At 33.4% G+C, this 27,901-nt stretch overlaps 1 protein-coding gene across 2 annotated transcripts in view; it reads left to right on the forward strand.

Moving 5' to 3' along the window:
* The window catches only part of LOC106471143 (thyroid adenoma-associated protein homolog), a 239,364-nt gene that overhangs the window by 52,667 nt on the left and 158,796 nt on the right, over window positions 1-27,901 (forward strand). For both annotated transcript variants that reach the window (XM_022400635.1, XM_022400640.1), the window contains 4 exons: window positions 1,149-1,366; window positions 9,235-9,291; window positions 14,457-14,574; window positions 20,331-20,400. In XM_022400635.1, the coding sequence (XP_022256343.1) occupies window positions 1,149-1,366; window positions 9,235-9,291; window positions 14,457-14,574; window positions 20,331-20,400 (463 nt within the window). The remainder of the gene's footprint in view (window positions 1-1,148; window positions 1,367-9,234; window positions 9,292-14,456; window positions 14,575-20,330; window positions 20,401-27,901) is intronic.

The following is a 27,901-nucleotide window of genomic DNA, read 5'->3' on the forward strand; positions in this document are numbered from 1 at the left end:
ATTGACCATCACATTATAACATCACCACGGCTGAAAGGGCGAGCATGTTTGGTGTGATGTGGATTCGAACCTGCGACCCACAGATTGCAAGTCGAGCTTCCTAACCACTTGGCCATGCCAGGCCGGAAAGAGGTGGATGGGGTGCCACCATGTGTTTGATTTATTACATGAGCAATATCTTAGCAAATTAAAAAGATAAGAGGCTCTTATTTTATATTCTAGCTTGTTAATATCTTTAATTTGAGTTCCTAATTCATATGAAACTATAGACTTAGTGTTTTGACATCACAAACATCTAATTTCAACCAGTGCTGCATTCAACTTGCCACATGACATGACAAAAAAAAAAAATGTTTAACTGTATTTTTTTTATATTTACATTTAAATTAAGAAATTGAGTAAGGTATAATAATATAAACTTTTAATTGTAATCTACAGTTTGATACCAAACTTATTGACATAAATTTATGAAATAGTAGTTCAATAAAGTTTTGAATGCGAGTAATGAAACACGATGACATGGCCCTTGACCTGTGACCTATGTGGAAATGGTTAAGTGGGGTATAAAAGCTGGAACAAGTGAGAATAAATAAGACCAGTGCTTAGATGGGCAAAGGAAGAAACCTTGGCAGTTGAGTAATAGCTGTAGTGTGTGTGGAGTAAAGTATTATTGAAAATACAATTTTGATTTAAGAAAATTAAACTTGTCTAACAAGTTTCTACGAATATTTTTGGATTTTAAAATGCTGTTTTTTAAATAAAGGATATATAGAACTCTATGAAAGGTATGAAATGATAAAAAAGCCATACTGGCTCTGAAAAATAATGGTAATTTGCATTTGTCATCCAACAGTAGGTATGGTTTCTTTTGTGACAAATTGTTTATGATGTGTTTTTGCTTGGAAGATTTACTAATGTTTTTTGTATAACGTAATAAAAATTTCTGTATATATTTATACGTGTTAATTAATCTGAAAAATGTGCAAGTGTTGCATCATTACTACAGGAATAAGTGTTGTAGAAGCTCCTGATCAATATCATGTCTGTGTTTTCATATTACTGTACAGCTTTTACTAGTTTTCAGTAAAAGTGAATTTTATGTAAGTAACATTTGATAATATAAAAAATTGTATATCTTTCTTTCATAGGTATTATTTATTAATAAATCAACAAAATGCTCAGAGAAGACAAACCTTCCAGTGTTTCTTCAACTAGATATATTTTCTATGTGTCCTTCATCTCAGCTGTATGTGTGGGCAGGTTTACTCTCCACTTTTTCCATGGACGTCTTGACTAGTGTAGACTTGAACAGCTGTTGTCTACTAACTGACATAATTTTACCAGAGATTCTCCAGTTGATTTATGGGTAATCTTCTTTTAGTATATTTTTAGCCATTTATGTATTATATGATTTCTTTAACAATGGGAAACAAAATTAATAAAGAGAAGAAAATCACATTAAACTGTGAAAACTTATGTGGGTAAATTAGCTGATGAATTAATACAGTTATATATTATGTATGAGTCTCCTTCACTCTACTTTTAACTCTCTGCACACGGGCTTGGTTAATTTGACCGAACACATGACCTCTTTGTACTCGTTCAAAGTTTATAGATTTTATACTACTATCTTTTAATATAGTGTGTATATATCTTCACAAAATTTGGCAGTCTTTCAGTAAACATTATAAGTCTTTCACATACAAAAAATTTTATTTTTTAGTGATATAGTTTTAATAAACTAAAAGAAAATTTCTCCTTGAATATATTGAGTATTTGTTTTGAATAGTCCATGTGCAAAGTGATTTTCATGTTAAGATTAAAAATATTTTCTTCATCTCAGAAATCTCAAATTTCATTTGCATAATCTCTATAAAACCTCCTAAATACATTTCCAATGTTTGGTTTCAATAAAACTTTATATATTATCTGTTATTTCTCTACCATAATTCTATACAAGGTTTGCCAATTTGATCGTCCTCATACAACCAAAAAAACATTGAAATAAATCTAAATTACCATTTATTATCTTTCTAGAATAGACTCCAAATTGTAACATGAAACTACATTTGTTTGTCCTAAGTAACTTTAAACTCATAACAGTATACATCTATATATAATTAAATAACTTATATTTTAATATTTTATTGCCTTTTGAACAATATATAATTACTGTTTGTGCCATTATAAGTTGTAAATCACTTGGAGAGCATGCAACTCACGTTACATTATCGAATTACCTTACCCACAAGCTACTCTGAGGTGTTTCTGTGCGTGCCTCATGAAATATTTTTATTATTTATTTTATCTAATCTAACCGTAACTAACCTAAAAAGATATCTGTTTTTACATTTTAATTACTTTTACAATGATAAATAAAGAATAAACGTGAAAAACAAGAAATAACGTACTTACCCGAGTATTCTTTTTTTTTTTTTTTTGCTGTCAACTATCGATGAACTTAATCCTACTTTTTTTTTACTAATGAAAGTGGTGCATTAAATAATTTTTATTTAATTAAGTAATGCACCAAAGAACAAAGAATAATAACATACAAAAAGCAGACAATTTCCTCTATGTATTACAATTTTTCTAGCTTCCTAACTCTGGGACAAGTTACAAATTCATCCAAACTAGTCTTTACCTTTCCCATGAGAATGAAACCTTTACTATAAGTTAAGTTTATGATTATCTGTTCAGAACACAACATAATATAATACGTCATTTGATAGATGAAAAGCTTGGCTTTCTATTGGTTATAGGTAATGTATAATTAAACATAAGAGAGAACTATTAACAAATCCCAAAAGAGAAGATATGGCAGGCGGGGTCTGAATTTCTATTTGGTGGTTCTGTAACCAAACAAAATTGAAGGCTATACAAATTTTGGTTTGTCTGAGCAATGACGATTTTGTAGTGAGTAATTAACATTTAATTTTGTAGTTACTGGAGGGGTGGTGGATAAGATAGAAAAGATACCTAGAGAAAATGTGTAACGTCTGTCACACTAAGGGAAATTCATGATTTTTTTTAAATATTGCCTTATAGCATTAAGAACTTAAGATTTATATACTATTAAAATATGGATTATTAGCTAAGATTTTATGATATACTTATTGGTGTAACATAAAAGCAGTTTAATAAAATTTTGGATGTAAGACACTAAAACCTTGTGTCATGTGTAGTAAAGTATATCCATGGTGATAGGGTTAATCTATTGAAATCTCATATTCATCGTATTAAAATTAAATTAGATAACAAACTTTTAGCTGCTTTCTGTTACATTGATAATATGCAACATTATAATTTTTTATTTAAATGTAGACAATGCTGAATTTTTTTATGTCAGAATATGCCTACGGTACATGACAGAACTAATGTCATAATGTGTTAATGCAGTTCAGCATGTTAGAGCACTACCTAGGTCACCTATGTGTTTCTCAGTTCCATGTGCACTCTGAGTGCACATGTGTTTTGCATGCCAGCAATGATTGGTGTTGGTTGTTCTGCATCATGCAGCTTTAAGCTGTATCCATTTACACTTGCTTAGAGTAACTGATAAATGTGCTGTGAGTGATATGTTTTCATAACTTTTTTAAGTGTAATTTGGATAATGTTTTGCATCAAGTTTTCTTCAAAGGGCATTTATTGCTGGAACTTCAGAAAAATAACATTATCATATAGTTTTTGCAAATGACTCCATTAATCACTGCAATAACGTATTTTTGATTTGAAAAAATGCATTATGCCTTTCATTGATTAGTGGGTAAAACTTATTTAAAAGTTTTTCATTTATGAAAGTAATGGAAAATAGATCAAAAATATTTTGACAAAGACAGTAGATGAGATTTATTGTGAGTCTGTACATACAGAAACATATAGATAAGAGAAAGAATCTACATGTTGATATACTTTTTATAAACAAATAATACAAAGTTAAAGCAGCTTCACATATACCCAGATATATGTTAACTATTTTCATTCATGATTTAATACATCACTTCTTTTTCTCATGTGAATTAAGCTGTTTAAATATACTTTATATTTAAACCTTATTTATAGTAATTGGAAAAAAATCAACCTCTCAAAGCATATATTTTATGGGCAGTGACAAAAGGCATTGCTAGGTACTTAAAAGATTCAGGGCTTCCGCCCATAGCTATAGATTATGACTTTCTATCCCAATTGTTCAAAACACCAACTGGGGATTTGAGTCAAATAAAATTGGGGCATGGGATCCATGCTCCAATGCCTAGTGATGCCTCTACTGTGTCTTCAACTCACATGCATTTTCTCTCTCGAGGGGCCGCTTGGGTGTGTTGGCTGGTCAAAGTGGTGAAGTCTGCTATCACCCTAACTTATTAACTCACTCATCTTAGGGTGTTATTCTTTTTCCATCTCAGGCTAGTCCTGTCTTCTCTTCTTTGTCTGCATTCTATGGAGCTTTTAGTTCAGTAGGCAAATTCCTCACTTTTTCTCTCTGTATAAGTGGTTCTTTCTCTTTTGGGGACTTGGACTTCCTTGAAGGCCCTTTTTCCTCTGAATCATGCTCACATGAGTTTTTCATCAGTGGGTACCTCAAGATCAGTAGAACCTCATTAGAGATCTTCTGGGTTACCAGATTTCTCTTCCTCATTCCCTTTAATATGTTTTTCACTAGTGGTTAGACATGGACAATGCAATGGCTGATGTCCATCTCTCAATCCCATCCAGATGTATCCTTTTTCACTGATCTTTCACTGTAACTAACTTTTAGCTACTTTCTTTTACACTGATAATATTTCACATTATAATTTTTTATTTAAATGTAGATAATCCTGTATATTTTTATGTCAGAATATGCCTACAGTACATGACAGAACTAATGTCACAAAGTGTTGATGCAGTTCAGCATGTTAAAGCACTACCTATGTCACCTATGTGTTTTTCAGTTCCAATGTGCCTTACATGCCAGTAATAATTGGAGTTGGTTGTTCTGCATAATGCAGTTTTAAGCTGTATCCATTTGCACTTGCTCAGAGTAACCGATTTGGATAATGTTTCATATCAAGTTTTCTTCAAAGTCCATCTTTGGGAAAGGGTGTGTCTTGTGACATCCAGGGGATCTAGGGCTGTTGGTCTTGATTAGAGTTGAGTCTCCCTATTGGCAGAATATGGATCATTTCTACCATCTCTAATGGGCAAGACGATTATAATTCATTCCACCAACTTGACTGTTGTCTCTTACGTCACTTGACAAGAAGGCATTCAGTTCAGGTCCCTGTACTCCTTCTTTGAATCTTCTGTTCTTATTATTTCCTGGGTACTCTCATTCTTGTCGCAAATTGTTTGTCCCTTCCTAACAAGTTTCTCCCTATGGAGTGGTACCTCCAACTGCAAGTTTTCTGGTGGCTATGCTCTCAGCTGATCCTTGGCTGGATGCATTTGCCACTTATTTGAATACCAAACTTCCTTTTGTTTTGTCCATTATTCCACATTCTATGGGTTTGGTGGTTGATGCCCTCAATCAGGATTGGAGAAACTTTTACATTTGTACATAACCTTCTATTCATCTTTTTTTCAAAGTCCTTTCCATTATCCAAACCACTATGTGATGAATCCTTCTTATGTCATCATTCTGGCATGGTCTACCATGAATGCCATTCATTTTCCCTTTCCAGGTTTCTCCTCTGTTCAGACTTTCTTCTCTTCTTTCTGCAGTTCTTCATCCTTCCATTCCCACACTCCAGCTTCATGTGTGTCTTTTGTCTGGGTTCTTGCGAGAGGTTTCAAACTTTCTTCATGGGTAATGTCTTTTTTTTTATTCCCACACAGTCCATTTCTTGCCTATGTCAGTGTACAATGAGGCATGTTTTTGCAAATGGTTTCTCCATCGTGGTTTCTTCCTTTCTTCACCTGCAGTATACATCATATCTCTCCGACTTCTTTATCTGGCTGTTCATTCTTGGTCTCTCTTTTCTGATCGTTGCTGATTCTTGAGCAGCATTATCCTCTACCTTTCATTTTTTCCTTTTCTGTCATGTCTTCTCCTCTCCTATTATTTCCTTTTTGTTTCAGTCTGTTCATATCCATCCTCCTCCTCATCACACTTCCTTGGTGGATTGGATTCTTAATGTTGTCCTCCATTACCTTTCTCTTCCTGTTCTTGTACCTTGTTTCACCTCTTGTTAGTTGCCTATTTCCTACTTCTGTTGCCTTGTGGGCATCGATGTTTGACCTTGATGTTGCTCACACCATTGAATGCTGCAACTATGTTATCCTTTATCCTGACTGTTCATTCCTTTATGGGACCTCTGCAGTTTGTGATGGTAATTTCACTTTCACTCCAATTTCCCTTACCTCCTTTTCTATTTCTTCTCCCATTCTGATCTGGATTGCCTCCTGTGTTCGGTCAGAGCTCTAAGATGTTAATTGGCTCACATAGCTCCCTTCTGTAGATCCTGCTAATGATTGTTTATCCACTGGAATCCTTCCATTTCATGCATCCTTCCTCCTGTTACCCTCACTGGATGAATTTGTCAACTTGTTAGTTATGCCTCTTCTTCTTTGCCTCCTAAATCCTATTGATTCTTCCATGTCTCCTCTCTTCTGATTCATTTTCTCCCTCTATTCTTGACTGCTCATTTCCATCATATTATGGGGTAGCTCTGCTCATCCAGGCTGGCATGTGGACCACTCCTCTCATGTATGTTTCACTATTTCCATTGCCTTGCAGTTTTCTTCTCGGCCACATATCGCATTCATTCCATTTCCATCCTACACTCTTTGGTTCATTTAGGAGTGGTTAAATGATTTTTACAAATGCTTTCTTTTTAGGGTCTTTTTTTTTTGCACATTATTCATATCCCACCCTGTGGCAAGTGGTGCCTTAAAATCTTAACTGTGTGATGTAACAGGTCTATAATATTCACTGTTGAGTTGGGGTTTCCACAAGACCACTTGCAGGTTCATCCTCGCAGTATATTGCTTCATAAGTATGTTTTTACCAAAATGTGCACTCATGGACTAACATGAGTAAAGCAGACAAGAATCACTGCCCATTCCTGGCATTCCTTGGATTGACAGAATCATGAACGCACTACTTTACAAAATAGGGTTTTGTGGTCGTCCATTATGTAGGTTCTTGGAATGGATGCTCCGCTTCCCTTCTGGTTCCTAAGCTTGAGATGAATGATTGAGGACCCTACTTCTACCATGGGCCGGTTGAGTCACTTCCGGTGCCACAAGTCTGGATTAGAGTTTACCTCTGGCTTACGGTCTATGTACCCTAGCCACTCTATACATATTTCACTTCTTTCAGATTTGGAATTGATATTTCCTCCCTTTTTTTTTTGCAACACAACACCTATTGACTTCACATGTGTGATGAGTATACCTGGTCCAGGTGTGGTGCTGTCTCCCATGAGTGTCTCTCCTCAACATAACGAGGCCACACTCCATTGATACTCTTCACATGCTTTTGAAGGGTGCTCGTCTAGGTAATTTTATGCCAGTCCTCCATCTGATAAATGTGGGATTCTAGCTGTAACTGTGGGCGGAGGTAAGTGATCGTATTGAAAGTTAATAGTTTCCTACATTGAAACTTTAGTTCAGATAGATTCTTACTTCCCACCCATTCTCCCCACTTCTGGTGTAAATTTTTTTTTCATGCCTAATCTCGAAATTAAGATGGGGTTCAACTGTATAGAGGGAGTCAGCTGTGTTAGGAGAGTGTGTCGCACTCCTATTGGTGGAGAGTTGTCACATGCCAATTTGCATGCTTAAACACAACTGAACCACATGGTATACACATGAAATTAGGTGGGAGTTCAAGGCTAGTGGCAAATGAAAAATTGTGCAATATAGGGCAGACAAATCAAGAATAGCTGTAACTGGGAGAAGGTAAGTGTCTATCAGAAATATATTTTCAATGTAGGAAAATATTAACTTTTGCATTTTAACCCCAACCCATGTACCCTAGGTTAAAAGGTTACTTTGGACAATAGTTGTTCTTTTTTTCCCAAAGAAATAATAATTGACTGATATTTGAATATGCAAGAAATTGAATAAATTGCAGCCACTAATTAAATTAAAAATTAATATTACTTCCAGTCAGAGAAAACTTTATACTTAGAACAAAATTAAAAATCAGTGTGACAATCAGGATAGTTAATTAGATCTACATTTCTTACATTTCTGCTTATAAAACTTAGAATGCATTTGTTTCATCAGTTGGCAGCCATTTTTGTTAATGACATTTTTGTTTGAGTTCTGTTTTAGTTCAAATCTCTTTATTTTTGTTACTGTTAAGTGTAGCTAGTCTTAAATATTTCTTCTTTCTTCATAGATAAAGTTTTCTAATTAAATACAGAAATAATCTTCAAACATTACTTTATTTTTACCAAACTTTTTCCTAAAAGATGACAAAATTACCTTTATAGTGACTCATCACTATTATAATGAGTGACACATATATTGTTTATAGATTCACATGAATGCTGCACTTAATAAAACAGTATGCACTTTGCATGAACCCTAAAAACCTATGTGACCTTTGACTGGGTAAGATGCATAAAGGTTTGAATCAGGGTATTCAGGCATGTACCTGATGTACAAAACTCATGATATTGTATGCTATCCATTACTCATGAACTAGGTTTATATTTTTATTGAGGAAACTACATATGTTTTATTGATGTCACATTGGAAAGTCTGATAATATTTATTTCTGGTATTATGAAACAGACTTTACTCTTTCTGTCTTGTGACTGTTTTGTGATCACTGACTGTTACATGTATTTGTTATGTGTTGTTACTGGAGTCTGGAAATCACTGTGGAAATATAAAGTTTGTTCCCTTTATAGTTAAAAAACAGCTGAATATGGTGTTAATTAGAAATGTTTTTGAGAAATGATATTCAAAACACAAAGAGATTTTGAAGGTTTATTTATTTTTCTTGAACTTTAAGGATAAACAATATTAATATTGAATGTTTATAATTCAAATTAAGCACAGCTGAAAATAACTGTTACACTTAATAATAGTTGTTAATCATATATTGCCTGAAGATGGTCTACTGGTATGAGCTGAAATATCCTAGTTTAATTGTTTAAAAAACATATCAACTGTAAAGCTGTCAATGATATTAAGTTTAAAGATAAACAATACTGTATGAGTTGAAAATTAGTAGAAATGTTATTTTTTATGGTGTATGTTTTTCAAATTACTTAAGTCATGCTTAATTATTTTTTACAGTGATGACTTGGTCCTTGCTTCATCTAGAGTATTGCAGAAGTGGACACGGAAAACTAGGTAATCATTCAATTGTTTTTTGCCCAAGGGATGTTTGAGTAAGCAAATAAAATCACATATGATGGAGTATTTAGTGAGTTACTTTGTAGTTGCCACATGATTTTACTGACTAAGGAAAAACATTAATGAAGGAAACTTGTTTAGCTGTAATAAAGCTAAACAATAACTATAAACACATCCAAGAGAAATTTTACATTCTTGAAGCACTTTTAAATTGAGCCTTCTGGTGAAATAGGAAATAGAAAGTATGACAAAAATGCTAAAAATGTGACATTTATGATTACCTCCATTAAGCCAGTTCTTTATTCTATTCTGAATATTAACTTAAAAGTGTGACTAAATGCTAGTACTTTGTTGTTAATATCAGTGCATGGAATTTTTTATTTTTATGAATTGCCAAAACCCTTAAAAGATTCAGTATTCTTTTCCTGTTAGTTTTTACATGTTTTTATATCGAATATGTTTATTTTATGTAATGTTTTTGACTAATGGAGATCAATACATGAAACAGTAAATGCTAACTTATAATTACACAATCTATGGTGTGTGTCCAGACTTGGATAGAGAAATGTTTGACCTAGTACTGTGGTATTCTCAGGTGAAACAGAAATTTGCATGAAAGTATAGAATCCACTAAAGAGGAAGCTCTTTAAAAGGAAATGTACACAGGATATAAATACATCAAAGTTGACCAAACAGAAACTATACGGGTTGTTTCATTTTGCGCTTAAGAGTGCACTTTATTGATAATAGTGACATGTAGTGTCAATTTATTTTTTGAAGTTGAATAGCTGTAGCTTTGTTCTCTCTTTGCTGGAAGCAATGAAAGAATCAGCTATACAACTTCATAGGGCAAATTGCTCTAAGTTCTAGTTTTGCTTGGAATTATGTTCAAATTTCAACTTTGTCAGGACTTACCATAATTTTGTGTCAACTGCATCAAGAGTTTTCATATCAGTGACTAAGTGTGCTAGACTTAAGCAGTTTTATAAATTAATTCTCAAAATGTTGCAGCAAAAGTCCAAGTAATGTGAGAAAAAAAGTGAATAGCTAAATGAGTAGCTTTTTCTTTAGAATACTTAACTTATTTTGACACATGCATGTTGCTATTACTCTAATGTGATAGATAAAAAAGAAATTACATAAGATCTATGAATACAAATTTTAATGGTGAATTATATGATGCATCTTGTAAGCATCCATACAAAGTATTTTTCTTATTCTCCTTCCTTTCCAGGCCATCACTGTTTGAACACACTAATGTGCTTATTATCTTTTGTTTCTTCCTTTTGTGTTTTATCAGATGGAGGAGATGCTCTTCATTCTTTTATGAATTGCCTTAAACCTTTCACCCTAGTATTTCATATTTTTATAAGGATAAATTGATAACGTCAAGTTTACACAAGTTCTATCTGATTTTTTCCTCTCAAGTTACCTCAAATAGAATTATTACTGTAATTTTGAGACTTCATGTTTTTTTTCTATTTATGCTTTATTAACATTTGTTTTGGATAAAATAATTTTAAAAAATCCAAACTGGTAGCCTAATGTTTGATTGTTGCTCCCTCTTGTACCTTTTATTGGAAATTATCAAATTTTATGCTTTTATAGATAAAACTTTTTAATGTACAACAAATATTTGTCCAAGTTTGTTGGTTATTTTTAGCTCAGATAGTTTTAAAACTGAATTTTTGAAATTGGTGATGTGAAACTAAAATTCAGCTTCTTACATGTTTGTTTTTATAACTTTCTAGTTTCACAAGTTAATAAAATTTTGAATATACCATCTCACAGCTGAGGTTATTTTATTTCTCACAAATTATTTATCATAAAGCTTCCTTCCTTCTTTACCAGATTGTAAGTTTTGAAAACTCACTTATTATGCTTCACTCTGTATGGTAGTTGTGCCTTTAAAACAATATAAGTTACTAATGATTTTGTATTATTTGTATGCCACAGGAAAGGTAATGAATTGTTTTTGAATAATATCAATTATTGCATGGATTTATTAGGCCTGTATAGTATTGCTGCCAATATAAACATGCACATAAAATGCCTTTTTGGTCAACGGTTATGGATGTAATGCATAACGTATAGTATAGTTTGTTAAATAGCAGTTTTATTTCATTATAAATTGTAAACTGATTAAAAAACAATTATATTTTAAAAGGTCCCATGGTTATCATACTATATGTTTTAAGGGTTTCTGTTTCAGATAAAGTGGTATTTATGGCTTATTAATTTTTATTAATGCAAGTTCAGAGATGATGAGTTTTCTACTGGTGTGGTATTAAAGTATTAAGACCTGTTTCTAGAAGGTGCACTCTGATCTTGTTGGCTAATTTAAACATGAAATCTCATTTGGTTTTCATCAAATGCAGAGGGTTGCTCAAAATTCACAAACTGTGGTTATGATACAAGTATAAGTGCTTGGGCCTTAATACAGCCCCTTCTTTTGCCACCAATGGTATTTAAGATGATGACCTTGCTTATTGACTGTTGCTCTGTTGTGCACTTACTACTGCAAAATGCCTTTTCATTGAAGTTAATGTTGTCTCCTTTCTACATGCTTTTGATGGTCTACCAACCATGTGGGATGATGAGTTCTGAGCAACCCAAGGGCACAGAAGCCCATGGAAGATATCTATGAATGATGTTGTATGAGTCCCCATGTGTTCATATATCTTGTGGAGGAATTGGCATGTTGACTATGGCTGTATTTGTTGTATTGATAGAGCTATACTTTATTGATATTAATTTCATAGAAAGATAATATTCTATTGTAGTGTCAGCACATTAACCTGATAACTCACTTTGGCACTTGACTTGATGTCCAGAAATATTTGGTACACTGGTCTCGACCAAGCTAAGTCAACCACTATTTTCCATCACCATCCTACCTAATAATTTAACCAAATTGGCCCACATCTCCATATTAATTGTGGTGGACTAGTGTGTTCTTGATACATGTTTGGTGACAAGCTGTTTAACTTTTTTCATTACTTTTGGTGAGTAACTGATAGTTAGTTGTAAGGTAGTCTGTTTTCCCCTGTTAGAGTCATGCTTTTTCTCCCTTTATCAGTATTGTTAAACACTAGGGATATCCCTTTCTTTTTTGGCTTTCTTGCTTTTATAATTCTGAATAAGAGTATATTTCATTGGAAAGTCCTGTAATGTAACCTTCTCAGAAAGGGTTAATTTTAGGCACTGTCTGCAATTACAAATCACCATTCTTCAAGTGCTTGCAATAAGAGGATCAGGAATTTTAACCTGTATGATCATAGGCCATGAGGATGGTCATGTAAAAGGTGATTGGATGTGTAAATTGTTACCATGGATCATGAAAAACCCTCTGTATGCCATATGATTGTTTCTTTCTGCCACTACTTAACTGGATGTGAAACTTTACATTTTAAAGCCTTAGAAGTAATCCACCTGACAATCCAATGTCATTGATTCGTCAGATGTGATGTGAAATCCTGTATATCTACCTTCTATACAGTACTTGTGACTGAAAATGATCAGGGCTTTGTATGTCTTACTTTTCTTCTATTTGCATGATGGATGTTGCTGTATGTTTGCTTCTAAAACTTTTTTTCTATGTGGAGGTTTTAGCTATTTAGTTCTTTTAAAATTACAATAACGTATTTGAAATCTATGTGTTTAGTATTGAAATGAAATTCAACTAGACATTCACATCAGACATTATTCTTCATCTTCTTTATCCATGAAAACAACATTTGAAACAGGTGTAGTTGGGTAGACAGTATGTTTGTACACATCTCTCAGCAAAGTCGGAGAATTAGAAAGAGAAGATAGGAAAAATATTTAGGTTAATAAACTCTCAAGATATAAGATGTTAGTCATCTTGAATTACTCTAGCTTTTCAGAAATACAATTTAAAGCAAAAGCCAAATCCATCATTTTTTTCTGTTAAACTGTGTAAGGGGCTCTTTAACACCTGCCAAATGAGCCAACCTGTCATTTGATGTTGATCTAAAAAAATGAGTCATTCCAGAAAGGTTTAGGTTATTTTGATTAGGCAAAAAGATGTTTGGCACTATTTTTGGTCTAGGTTGCTGGACCAGACTCATGACCTGACCCGAGACCAGGAGAGTCAATGTGGAGGTGTTAACATGTAAATGTAAAGTAAAACAATGTAGCAATGAAACATGATCAAAATGTTCTAGATGTGGTTGTGAATGTAATGGTTTAAATGTAGCAATTAAGCTAAATGGTGGGTCCAGATCGGATGAGGGAAGAACTTATTCGAAGAGATCACAATTGATTTGACATGCCAGCTGAATCAGGATTCATCAATCGATTACTGCATTGACAGCGAAACTTAAAAAATGGGCACAATAGTATCATTATCAAAAAGGGGGATTAGAATTATATATATATATATATATATATATATATAAATCATTACTTTCAATATTTTGTGAAACTAATGGCACAATTAAAACCCAAAGATGCAGTGTTGAAGTTGAAGCAGGTGTATGATTCATTACAAGATGATTTTCCTGAAGATTCTCAAATTAAAGTACCATTTCCACAATGAAAAGTAAATATAAGAAGGATAGTATAATGCCCAGTATGGTACCCCCATAGTATAATCCATATAGATTTCACCATATCATATTTTCATTAATATCTAGTTTGACTTTGTTTTGGTATTTCTGCCAAGCATTATTTATTGAGATCTATTGAAATAACCCTAAATAACCAGTTTCTGAGAGGGCTCCCTGTTGACCATCCTAGGCTCAGTGCTAAAAGATTCTGGGCTAGCTTGTGTGGCAGGTGTTAAAACAGTAATAAAAAGGGAGAAAATGATTTCATATTAACCATACATTTTGATTCCAGTTGTTAAATGACTGCAACCCTTGTAGATGGTTTAGGAAAGAGCTAATGCTTACTTAGAGCCAGGTTGTGGTATTTTTAGATTAACTGTAGTACTTTTTTAGTGTTGTGCTAACAGAATCTTATGATATCTTTCCAAAAGTATCATAGAAGAATCTAGTCAGTTGTGAGGCTTGAACATTTGTTATGATTATCACAATTTAAGCATACATAAAAAAATTGGTTTTTCATGCTTAATGTGAGATGTATTGTTTTTAAGTTTTCTTATTCAACACACTATATATATTATTATATTTATTCAGGGAAGCTTTACATCAGGACAAATATACAATCATTCTTAAAGAACGTTTGGATTGTAAAGGAAAAGTGATTCAATCTCTTCTACATTATGTGTGGACTCATTGGGAGCATTATATTGATGTGAGTTTTTTGTTGCCATTTTCTTACTATTCTTGCATGTAATGTTTATCTTACTTAGATATTTTGGAAAAGTTACATTACAATTGGAAAGTTATGTTTGTCTTTTGTGTGTATGCTTTCTGTATTTTAAATAATTGTATATATCATATGTATAGGATACATTTTATGTTACATTATTTTGTTCTTGAAGCATTCATGTATTTTTATTTCATTTATATTCATATTAGAACAAAGTAATTAAAAATGCTTATTACTTGATTGATAAGTGTTAAGCACACATGATTAAAGGTTAAAGTATAATGGCAAAAGGGAAAGAAAAATAACTTGCTTTATTCTTAAATACCATTAAGAGAATCTTTATATTACAAATGATCCAAATGAAGAATGAAGATAACAATGAAATTTTTCACTGAATAACTCAAATGCAAACATTTCCTAAATAAAAAAAAAAAACTGATGTGAAATTTTTGTAGAGAATGAATTAAAGAAATACTAAGACACGATCTTAAGTGAGAAAAATGTTATACATTTAAATTATGCAAGATCTTGTACTAATATAGACAAAATGAGAATATTCATGATGTCTTTAACCTTGATTTTTAAATAGTAAACAAGGAAATAATGAAAATTTTCTTATGGGAATTTACATCATAGTAATTTCTTCAAAATAAATTTTAAGGATTTTGATAAAGCCTTCTAACAAGTGTTGAAGTACTTCTGTGTATTTTGTGTTTCAGGAACAGAAATGATATTTTCTTAATTTATTCAAGTTATTTTGTTGTGATTTTTATCTTTGGTATTTTGCTGATTTGAAAATAGAGACAAATACTGTTGGAGATCCAATATTGGAAAAGTTTAATGTATAGCTCTGTTTTAGGGCATGCTTTGTAGTTTTCCATGCTTTTTTTTAAACCATTTTGTATGTTTGAGTAAAGTGACAGGAAACATAATGGTTGATTTCATTCAGTATTTTTAGGTTTTATGTTGATAAAATGATTAGTTTTACACAAAGGGAAAAATTCATTTGGAAGGCTTGGCATGGCCTGGTGGTTAGGGTACTCGACTCACAATCTGCTGATCGTGGGTTCAAGTCCCCGTTTCTGAACATGCTTGCCCTTTCAGCCATGGGGGTTTATAACGTGGCAGTCAATCCCCCAGTTGTTGGTAAAAGAGTAAACCAAGAGTTGACAGTGGGTGGTGTTGACTGGCGACCTTTCCTCTAGTCTGTCACTAAATTAGGAATGGCTAGTGCAGATAGCCCTCATGTAGCTTTGCATGGAATTTCAAACAAACCAAGCCATTTGTGGAAAAACTTTTTCTTACATTGGTTGAAAGTGGAAAAGATTATAAGTCTTGATGTTTTATTAAAATATATTCAGAATGTAGAAGTATTATTTGTAAATTTACATCATTATGACATGAGTATCTGCACCCAATTAGATTTTCCTTGTGTCAGGCTACATGTGGCCTATTGGTTAGCACACCAGACTGTAGATTTGAGGGTCTGTGGTTTGCATCCTATTGTCACTAAAAAAAATGCTTCATACCTTGAGGGCATCAGTGAGTTTTAAGAGTGATAGTCAAATCCTACTATTTGATTAGAGTAACTTAATAATTGGCAGTGGGTACTGTTTAGTGGCTGTTTGAACAGCTTTATCTCTCACAATGGTTTGCTCTAGGCATGGTGTTATGTGTGGAAGAAAATCCTCACCTACTCCCCTACATTACCTCTTGCCACTTCTCCTTATGTCTGAGGGCTTCATCATGCTCCTAGGGATTTCTAGAGAGGTCTGTTCTCTACTTTACTTGATCCATATTACTTTTTTTGATCTACCGTATCTCACTTGATTCCTCTGTTGTTGGTACATGTTGGATCAGGTTGTTCTTTTAGTTATTGTATGCCTCCCTCACACTTCAACCTATAGGTTTTGTCAGGTTCAATTTTTGTCCATAAAGCCTCAAGAGATCTTTTTGTCTTACTGAAAGGCCAGCTTGGGGTGGCCCAGATTTTGTCCGTATTCGATACTACAGTTTCTCATCTTTTACTCCTTCTCTTTTTGTTTCTCAGCCTGCTGAACTCACATCCCCCTTCCTTTCTTAGCTCCCTGGTCTTTTTTTACTTCCCATTCTTCCTCTTACTGATGTCAAGGTCATCGTGCACATTTTTGGTGTCTACCCTTGTAGGTTTGACCCTGAGGGGTCTGTCTGTCTTTGTATCATTTCACAGATATGCTGTGATTCTGTCTTTTCTCATGCCTGCCCTCTTCTCATTACTTCTGGGTGTTTTCTTTGACTCCCTTCTCATCATGATATGCCTTCACCTCTTTGCCTACGAGCGTTAGATTGTCTTGTCACCAAAGTTTGTGCATCCTTTGCACTCTACCCATGAGATTGTTTTCTTTTGGGAATTCTGTTATTCTTTGCACCACTCTTTCTTTTGGGCTGTACTGGTATTTGCCTTTTCTTGTTTTATTTACAGGACCTGTTGAACCTTTTTGGGTTCTGTTGTCCTTGATTGTGTGCTTTCTTCTCATCCACACTATGACTAGTTTCAGTGACTTGACCATGCTAATTCCATGGTGGGCACCCTCTTGTGATGCCCACCCAACTGAATCTCCATCTCATTACAGTGGGGTGCATTTCAGACTGACTACATGATATCAAGTGTGTGAACTCTTGAAGGGTGTTCACTCTACATCAACATATTCAAATTTCTCACAGTTTATGAGGTATTTCCCCCCCCCCCCCTTCTTCCATGAATTTCACAGTCTTTTCATATATCACCTGTCAGGTTGGTATCCATTGTGGGACTTTTGACTCCAAGCTTTGGACCTGCTATTTGGGCTCATTCCCATTGATTATGTATCTTAGCTTACATATTTTGAGGTTACGGATCACTGCTCTTGACCAGATAGAATTCTAATGTTAATGTGGTCTTTCCACCTTCAGGGTTTTCATTGGGTTTGCTCTTGGTTCTTCACACTTATTCTCAATTCTCTTTTCATTCCTCTCTGCACCACAGTTCCACTTTTCTGGTTCCCAGCTCCTCATCCTTCGACTCCAGTGACATAGCTCTCATATGGGTCTGAATTTGCCCTTTTCTATATGTTTCTCCTCTTCTCCTATGTGTCCTCATCTTGATATGTGACACTTGTCTGGTCATCTTGGTAGCACCTCTTTAGCCTGTTCATCCCCAGTTCCCTCTGCTTTATCAATTGACATTCTGGCTCTTTTTTTCCACCACTACATCATTCCCTTTCTTTCTTGCTCTGACCTCGCATGCCTTTTTTTACTCCAAGGGTGTTGTCCCTTCTTGGTATTTGTCTGGTGTCTTTTTCACTTAATATCAATTCTTGCTGGCCTTTCCTCTTTTCATCACATCACATTCTCCACCTATCTCACTCTCTTGCATCTCAATTTCAACAAACTCTGGATGGGATCCTTCAGGTTGGCATGTGGACATAGTTACACATGTTCACCTCTCATTCTCCTCTTCATCTGGCTTTTTTGTCTCCTGTGGGGCTTATCTCTCTCCAGTTGGTATTCTAAACCATTACACTGTCTTTGAGAAGGGTAAGTACAATTTATTTTTTAAATACTCTTCTACCTTTATTGTATCCTGCCAAATGACTGGTGTTGCCTCCCAGGATATGTTTATTTCCCAGAATCCACATCGAGCCGGGATAACAGAAAGTGGTCAAACCATCTCCACTGACTCAGCATCAGGGAAGTGTCTACCCACTTCTTTGGTTCATGCTTGCTGGCTTTTAAAAATAGGGTTTCATGGTCACCCATTGCACTGTCTCCAGTAAAAGACCTTTCTGGCTGGTGGTCCAATGGGGATCTTGGCACTTCTATTGGTCTCCCCAACAAGAATCCCCCCTTTTTTTCTCGTGTTTAGCATAAGAAACCCTTACCATTTGCCAATTTCTAGCTGTTGAAACAAAGAGAATCCTCATTGGTTGTGCTTAGTGGAAATACGGTAACAATAGGAGCATTGGTGATACTGTCAGTGTATTATGGATCATCCCTCACAAACATAATACATAACTAAAATGCCCTACTATTGGTGATACTGTCAGTGTATTATGGATCATCCCTCATAAACATAATACATAACTAAAGTGCCCTACTCCTGCAGCCAGAGCCTGCACAGTAGAGTTGAGGTGAGCACACACTGTACAGTCTGATCACATTCCAACCATACTACACATATTGGCTCACTGATAGCATGTGTGCAAATGTTCTGACAATCATGTTTCATCCCACCTGTCTCTGCAACACTTTGGGCTTCTTTGCCTCTCATCTCCATACATTCCAGGCAAAGAGTATACCCTGGTCAAGGTGAGATGTGGTCTCCCACCCCACAGGTGTGCCTCTATAGAGCCCCTACCATCAGGTGTCACACTCTATGAGCCCTTCAAATGCTTTTTAAAGGGTGCTCATCTAGGTAAAATTTTGCACTGGCCCCTCCACCATTTCAGTGTGGGATTCTAGCATGTCTGTGTTAAGAGGTAAATTATCATCTTGGAAGTTAACATTTTTCTAATCTGAAAATGGTTTTACACACACATTCTCACTCATCTTTCCCACTTACAATACACCTTTTTTTTTTCACTTTACTCCTCAAAGAAGGAAGTTATCACAAGTTCAAATGCATATGGGGAGTTATTGTGCATGGAGGTTGTGTCACCCTCCTATTGATGAAGAGCTTCTGTTATGATGATGTCTTCATCCACCAGCATAGTTCATGCTAAACCCCTGAATTTAGGTAGGAGTAAGCTTATAGGCAGACATGTAAGGAAAATAGCATTACTGTATGTGGAGGTATCTATTGAAAATACATTTTAAGATGAGGAAAATGTTAACTTTTCAAATTTACAAAGTTGCAAATTCATAGAAATATCACATGTAGAAATAAGTTATGGTATTTTGCAAAAACTATGTAATCTGTAGAGAGCTTATCTCAAATTGTAACCAGTTTCATAGTGTGTGTGTGTGTTAATTTCAATGAATAAAAAAATCATGAAACAAGAGTGCTAAACTGATTTTGTTAAAGAGGGTTTTTGAATTGATTTATTTTATTACACATTTTTCAGACTTTGGTAAATCCTTTGAATAGTAAAAACTTAAAGTAAACATAAGTGAAGAACTAAATAGTCATAATGAAATTGTTAATAAAGAATACAACTTTAAAGTACATGAACTTGAACTTTGTTTGATTTTTGAATAAAGTTGTTTGTATTTTCTACATCTTCATTCCTGTGTTAATAATGTCTTGTATTCTGAAAGAGACATCAAATGCCTCAGTGGATTTTATTCAGTGTCTATAATCTACAGTTCTGTATGATAAGATTGCAAGCTTTGAGTGATAGCCTATCTTCAGAAATTAAAGTATTCATTATGTTAATTTATTGCTGACATTCTAATTGACTTGAATTATTGGTAATTTGGTAATGAGCCATTGTCATTTAACTATCTTTCCACTACTATTAGTAGATTTGATGTCTGATGCTCAAAAATATGTTACAGCTGTTATCCCTGGTTTTTAAAAATAATAGTGAATTTTTCATTTTATGAAATCAGTATGTACAAAATTATACTGTCTACCCTTTTATAACTGGTTCACATATATGTGTTTAAGTGAACCAGTTATAAATTAGTTATAAATATAGAGATAAAAGAGGAAATTTGTTTTTATATTTGTATTCCTGCAGCCTATTTAATTTGTTCAAGGTATGGTATTCTTTTTACAGGGTGTTCGACATGTTACAAAAGAAATTTTTAAGGATGTTCTCATGTTACACTCTCTTGTAACACAAAAAGGTTTGTTAGTAATGTCTTTTCATCACTTATAACAGGTTTTGAAACTTTATATTAGAGTATATCTTTTTTTTTGTTTCATTAGAAGCATTTAAAAGTATTGGGAATAAGCAAGCAAAATATAGTCCATGATGATTGATTGCCTATTGGGTTGAAAGCCTGATGTAATAGAAAGCGTATATAAAAAAATACATTCAAAAGATGATAGCCTGTTCTCTAGTTGTTAATCACTTTTGTTCATATGAAAAAGAATGACTCTATAAAGTTAAAGGTTTAAAAGATTAAAGATTAACCAGTAAGTGAAATAGTTGTGAATTTTATTACTTGTAGCTCATTTGTAGTTTAATTTTTAATATCACAACTTAAATGAGTTAATGTTCCATATTTTCACATCACATGTGTAATTCTAAAACACTAACCCTATTTTTTATGATAGCATAGTCCATTCATACAGTATACAACCCATGTTAAGCATACAGTAATTAGAAATTAACACCTTGTGATAAAGTCTAAAAGAAATATAGTAAAAAACCATATTAAAAATATGTCAGAATGTACTACATAGTATGTTATCTCACTAGGATCATTCTCTGATTTTAGATTTATAAGAACAAAGCAAATGCTCATAAATACTCTCACTTTTAGGCATTATATATGCATGAATGAAAATTGTGATTATTTTTCTCGTGTCAAAATAACTACCTTTTTAAAAAAAGTGTGTATTTGAAAATATAGCAGCATAGTCAGTGGCTGAGCATTAAATGAGTTTTCATTTGTGAATTTAATACAGATATGAGTCCAGTTATTGCTGTAATAATAATAATATTGACCTCAATGAAACAAACTTCCCCCTGCTCCTAATTTTTTTGTTACAGTTTTGTTAATCTTATAAAAGAATATATAAAATATATGTCTGTTAGATCTGTTAAATAAAATAACAGCAGTGAAGTATACTTTTGATATGATAATCTTTGAATATGAGAAATGTCTGTTTAAGTAACAATGATAAAAGAGCTTACAAGAAATTCACATACACATTTTAGTGTGTGATCATGATACTAGTCAATGTATTTATCAGACTCATTAAGAATAATTAATGAAACTAAAATAAGAAAAGAAAATTTCTTGTGTATGAAAATAAAAGTGTAATTTAAAGAGTTTTCCTTAGTGAGTTAGTGCTACTGTTTATCAGTTTGAGTGTTTATTTATTTTTCTTTTGTGACAGTTCTTAATGTTTATGTAAAAAAATATGTTCATATTCATTTTATTTCTATTTCCTACTTGTCTTCCTCTGAAACTGTGTTGAGGCATTTGAAGAGCTTTTAAGTATCTACCTTTGCTGAGAAAACGTTTTAATATAGACGAGAATTTTTATTACTAGCTTTTTTACTTGCTTTCTTCTCTTTTTCTAATTGAAACTTTGGAAATAAGACATGAAGAATATAAAGTTTTTTGTTCATTTTTGCAGAAACACAAAAATTTAATTTAATAATACCAAAAATAGAGAGAGGAAATAATAGTTCCTTTCGATTAAAGTGATTTCAGGTAATAGTACACTATTAATTAGTCAAATTAAATAATTTTCCAGCATAACAAGAGAAATGAAATCACATAAGTATTTCTCACAGTTGAAGAAAGAAAAAAAAAATTGTTTATACTAAAGGAAGACCATGTGGCTCTCATTTTATAATTGTATAGTATTTTTTATAAAACATGAACCAGTCTTCAAAAAGACCACTAATATCAGAATTGACAACTGTTAATTGGCATGTAACGTTTTTTCTAGAATATAAAAACAATCAGTTCTAGAATAAAAATAGTTTGAAACTTTCAAACTCTGTGCAAAATTTGAAGATTCATGATGATTTATATACAGCCAGATTTCTTATTGAATCCCTTCTTACACTAATATTTCTTTACAAGATATTATTTAGCTCTGGACTGATTTAGTACTTTCTTCAAATATAGTAAGTGATTTAAGCATGTATTTCTTATAAATTGATGTTTCTTGCTGCAAGATAATTCCTTTATTTGTGATTACATTCATGAGATCAGTATGGGATCAAACATCACACTTGTTATGTGTGTAGTGATTTTTCCACTACTATTTGCTCTTCGAGTCAGCCTGATGATCCCTGGTATTGGACAAAAGGCCTCATCAGCACTCTATATAGCAGATATAGTGTTATTGACATGTTATTACATTCTTTTTTACTCTCACTCATAAGTTCTAATTCCTAAAGTAGTCTTTCTCACAATGATGCTGTGATCACTTGACTCATTCTGAGATTAAAACAGACTTATCTAGCTTACTGGTTTGCCTGTTCTTATGAATGATGAGTATGTGAGTATGTTAACTGAAGTAAAGTAAATAAATAACATAAATGATAAAAAGTTTGATGTTACAGTAAAAGAATTTGATTTTAATAAAAATCATAAACTAATTCTGATGTGTGATGACTTAACCATATTGCTATGGGTCATGGGTCAAAGGCCATGTCATTGTGTTTATTGACTTGCATTCAAAATTTTATTGAACTATTATTTTATGAATTTATATGACTATGTTTGCTATCAAACTGTAGATTATAATTTAAAAGTAAATATTAGAAAAAACACAGTTAAACATTAATTTTTGTGTGTCACGTGGTATGTTGAATGAAGCACTGGTTCAAATTAGATGTTTGTAATGTCAGAATACAAAGTCTATAGTTTGTACGAATTAGGAACTCAAATTACCAATATTAACAAGCTAGAATACAAAATAAGAACCTATCTTTTCTATTTGCTGAGATATTGCACATGCACTGAATCAAACACAGTGGCCCCACCCACCTCTTTCCATTTTTAGAAATGGTCCCTTATATACACTTATTTGCATATATGACATGTGAATAACCAATCGAAAACTCATAATGTGGCTTTCTCAGCCATTTTCAAATGTTAGGATGTCATTTCGTTCTTTTGTACCAAGATTTCAAGGAGGTAGGTTGTGTCTTTAGTCTGCTCGAAAATTCATATTTTTTTAGACTGAAATACTTCATAGATACTAAACTTGATAAATTATAGTGGAATTCTGTGGTATTGATATAGTAATTTATGACTTTCTGGTGATTCAACTGTATACAAAAACCTAAAAAAAATTATTTTGTTTCATATCCTCCACATATGAAATTTTAAAAAGCTTAGCAACCTACATCAAGCAGCAACTGAGTACAGAGGTCATAACTAGATGAGATTATTGTTTGTTTTACTGTTCTATGTTTTATGAAAAAGAAGTTTAAGAACTTATTTGTAAATAGTAATAATGTATATACTAGGGATGCACGAGTACCCAGCCTGGTATTGGGCTGAATGGTAATACTTGGCTCTAGCCGAGTGTCAAAGTTAGGCATCTTAACCCTAATCTTTGTGGCAACTAATGCAGTACTGAAAGTTACAGTCAATAATTTGTTTAGTTATAGAAAACACTTGTTCCAAGCAACAAAAACTGACCACCAGCTGAAAGTCGGGGATTCAGAGAACAATAGGAGTTACTAGGCATGGCTTGAGAAGTGGATTACTGGGGAAGGTGGGAGTTTTGGAAACATTAGGGGTTAGGGTTTGAGAAGTTTGGGCTAGGCATTTAAAGTTGAAAGTAAAACTTGAATGTTCTGTTGGTGAATATTTGGTTAAATGTAATAAATGTCAATTTTTGTTGTTTTTTTTTGGGGTGTTCAAGAGGAGAACCCTGTCTCAGTTGACACCTGGCTCCAGCCGAATCTTAGTGACCGGATACCCGGACCTGGTATTCGGCCAAATTTGATTAACCATGCATCCCTAGTATATACTTATATAATGTATTATAATTGAAATGTGATTGTATTTTAAAAATTGCTAGTCCACAGCCAAGACAAGTCACTTTGTAAAGGCCAGTTTTATATTCTTGGATACGGTATCATGAGTGCACGTTCCCTGCATCATTTTAACTTTTGTATTGTTAGCCAGGCACGAATGGAATGTCAATATAATAGAAATAATAAATATATATAAATGCATAATGTTATGAGATTTAAGCTATTTAGACTAAACATTTGTGTTTTCGTGTTACAATTTATATACATAATTTATATTTATTTCCTAATTTTTTATGGCCATGAGGTCGGTCAAATTGACAGACCCCGTATATTTAGGGGAGAGAAAATAACAAACAAAATATAAAGTTTTACTAAAAACAAATGCTTGAAATGTATTTAGGAGGTTTTAGAGATTACACGAATAATGTTTGAGATTTTTGGTATGAAGAATAGTTTTTTTTATTCATGACATGAAAATCACTTTGCACTCAGACTTGTAATGAAACAAACTCAATATTCTCACAAACAAATCTTTAGTAAAAATACTTCATTAAAAATCTGATTTTGTGTGTACAAAAACTTGGAATCATTACTAAAGTCTACCATATTTTGTGAAGACACACATACGGCATTAAAAGGTATAGTATAAATAATTAATGTTGCAAATGTGTATACAAACTTGTGTATTGTATACCAAACCTGTCATGAAAGGGTTAAAGGAAATTGACAAAAATTACAATATACCAACTTAATCAAGCTTCCACCAAAGCATTTGTTGTTCAAGCAGTTGATGATATAAATAGTGCTTGACCACAACCACTATTATGTTTCTCATATCCAAGCTAGCCTGATGATCTATGGTATTGGGCAAAAGATCTTGTTTGGGGCTGGAAGTAGCAGATATGTTTTGGTTGACATGTTATTATATATATTTTTTTTTTTACTTTTTAAGTTCTTACAATAACTAATGAATTTAGAAACAGGCATTTTGTTTAGTTTTTGGTTCCTGTATTTGTTTTGGGAGCAGTATGCCATGATAAATTTGGGAAACATAGCTCTAGTAGGTGACAGGTGGGGATTATATTAACCACTACTTGAAGCTGTTACATCTGGTGATCTTCACTTTCTTAATATTAGACTATTTTTGCACTTATCACAGGTGGGTAACAACATTATTTGTTTCTAGGTTGGTTTTTTTATTACAGTTGGCTAACCTTTAAATGATTACTGCTTCTTGAATTTAAGCTTTTTCTTGGTTTCCCCAACTTCAGAGAAGAATGTCTAACCAAAGGCATTCCTGTTTGTGGTGAGGAGATTTTCGGGATGAGGTTTTTCTTGTGCACTTACCATCTGTGGAATCAGAGCATTCACCTATGTTTTTGTTGTGAGTATGGTAACCTGTGAAATGGAGGAGAGGTTCTTAGTAGTAGTAGTAGTGTTGCTTTGACTGGGTGTAATGCATGGAATGATACAACCCATTACTTTGGCCTTGAATTCCTGTAGACAGATGGCTTTGCAGGTGGTCCTCCCACTGGGTCACTCAAATGACTGTTAGTTGTTAGTGGCTAGATTCAGCTGAACACTGGTGGCTGATATTCCTTATGGATATATTTTACACTATTTTATGCCTATGAAACCCTTACTTTGCAGCACTGTCTATTTATAGCAAAGTTGGATGTCCCCTTTTAGGACTCTAAGGTAGGTGTCATTGATATATACCAAATTTTACTAAAACTGTATGGATATGTCAGCTCCCAAAACATTGAGGAGGAATTTGAAAATACCTGAAATTAAAGATTCTGCTCTTGTTTCAACACCACATTTAACTTCCAAGACTTCAGTGGATTGTTTTCTTATGTCTTAGTGACATTTCACCTTTCCTTATCCAGAAGTTCTTAAAGGGGCTCGTTGCCTTTCTTAGACTTTAATCTGGGGATTTACTAGTTGAAACACTTATGCCTAAAAAAAGAGAGTTTCTTTTATCTTCTAATGCTCTCAGAGAATTTCCACTGAGGTTACCCCACATAACACCATGAATTCATCCAGAGGGAGTCATATTCCAGAGGAGAAGCTTCTTTCTGAGCTACATGACCAAGGCTTTATAGATGTCAGGTGGAATGTATTAACCAACCATGGTTTAATTCTTAAATTTTCTTCATCTCATCAGGTTTCAACTTGAATTGTCCTGTACAGCCTTAGATTTCAAATCCCCATAGATTTTTTTAATTGTCAGTGGTTTGATCATTCCATGACTTCATTTAATCCCTTACTTGTGCCCATTATGTCGTGTTTATGGTCATGTTCAAATTAGAATGAAGAAAAGAAAGTATAGTATATTAATATGCCAAATAGAAGTACAAATTTTAACTCCACTATTGAAGAAGAGTTATGCTTTGGTTGTACCACCACTTATTTGGGAGCACAAATATACATCTTTGTAGCACCATATGAATTTTTTTCCTGCAGAACCATTGTGCAGTTTTAATATCATTCTTTGTAATCTGTATTGGGATGGATATAGTCTGTCACCTACTTCCAGAACTTGTTCTGTGGAAGTGCATAGACCCAACCAAGACCCTTAAAATCTTGGGTAGAAAAGCAATAATTCCAAATATTCACTACTTAGTCTTCTAGACAATAATGGCTGCTTTTATTTGGTGGAAAAGTTGAGGTTTTTCTTCAGTTAGTGACTGTCTACAAAAGCCATTCTTGAAAACATATGATGCTATCTCTTTACATCAGCTTTCACTGTTGTGAATGGGCTGATTGTGTGATGGACATGTTCATGAAGAAATGATTGTCCTAACAAGTCACTACATATTCTTCATGGCATTTCCACTTACCATACCTGTGGAAGCTGTTGCTATAGGTGTATTTATTGGTATTACCACCATATTTTGCTCTTTCTATTTATCACTAGAGAAGGATTCTTGATGATCTGATTTCTAGCTTTATCTCCTTTTATCATTTTAGTAGACTTTATGCATGCATTCAACGTTGAAGCTGCATTAACCCGATGACTACCGGTACTAACTTTCTTCGTAGGCAATGCAAGTGTGCATTTGTGAATTGAAAAAATGATAAGAGAACTTATCTTTTAATGGATTTCTGATTTTATTTTTATAAATAGTAGCATAACATTCAATTATTTGTACAAAATTGTATTCTTTAATGAAGTTTAAAGAGGAATTTAATGAAAAAATTCCTAAAATACGTTTTAGACTGTAAATAAGCACCCTCTAAGAAGAAATATTTTTTTTCAAAAATTTTTTTAAGATATTTCCTTTCACCTCAGCACTGATTCTGCCATCTATGATTGGTATCTAAACCCTTTTCTAGTCTGTTTTCTTTATAAAACTGCGTCTGAGCGTGTTAAACCTCAGTTGTAAAACTTTTAGCCAATCCTAGTCGAAAGTGTCAATTTCAGTACCAATTATTCCAATTGCTGTATCTCTCATTTGACAAATCATAGGATGATAAGGAAAGCATGTGATGAAACATTGTTCTCTGGATTTTACAATATGAATGTGGGTGGTGCTTATTATAGTAACTGCCATTTTATGTAGAGGTTGTATTTAGTACTGGCCAGTAGGGCTTTTCTGTAAGCATTAGAAAAGTTGCTTCTGGAAAAAACTGCATGGGATATACGTGACTTTTATTTTTTCTTG

Source organism: Limulus polyphemus, unplaced genomic scaffold (genome assembly GCF_000517525.1).
Source record: "Limulus polyphemus unplaced genomic scaffold, Limulus_polyphemus-2.1.2 Scaffold110, whole genome shotgun sequence".
Taxonomy (NCBI): Eukaryota; Metazoa; Arthropoda; class Merostomata; order Xiphosura; family Limulidae; genus Limulus; species Limulus polyphemus.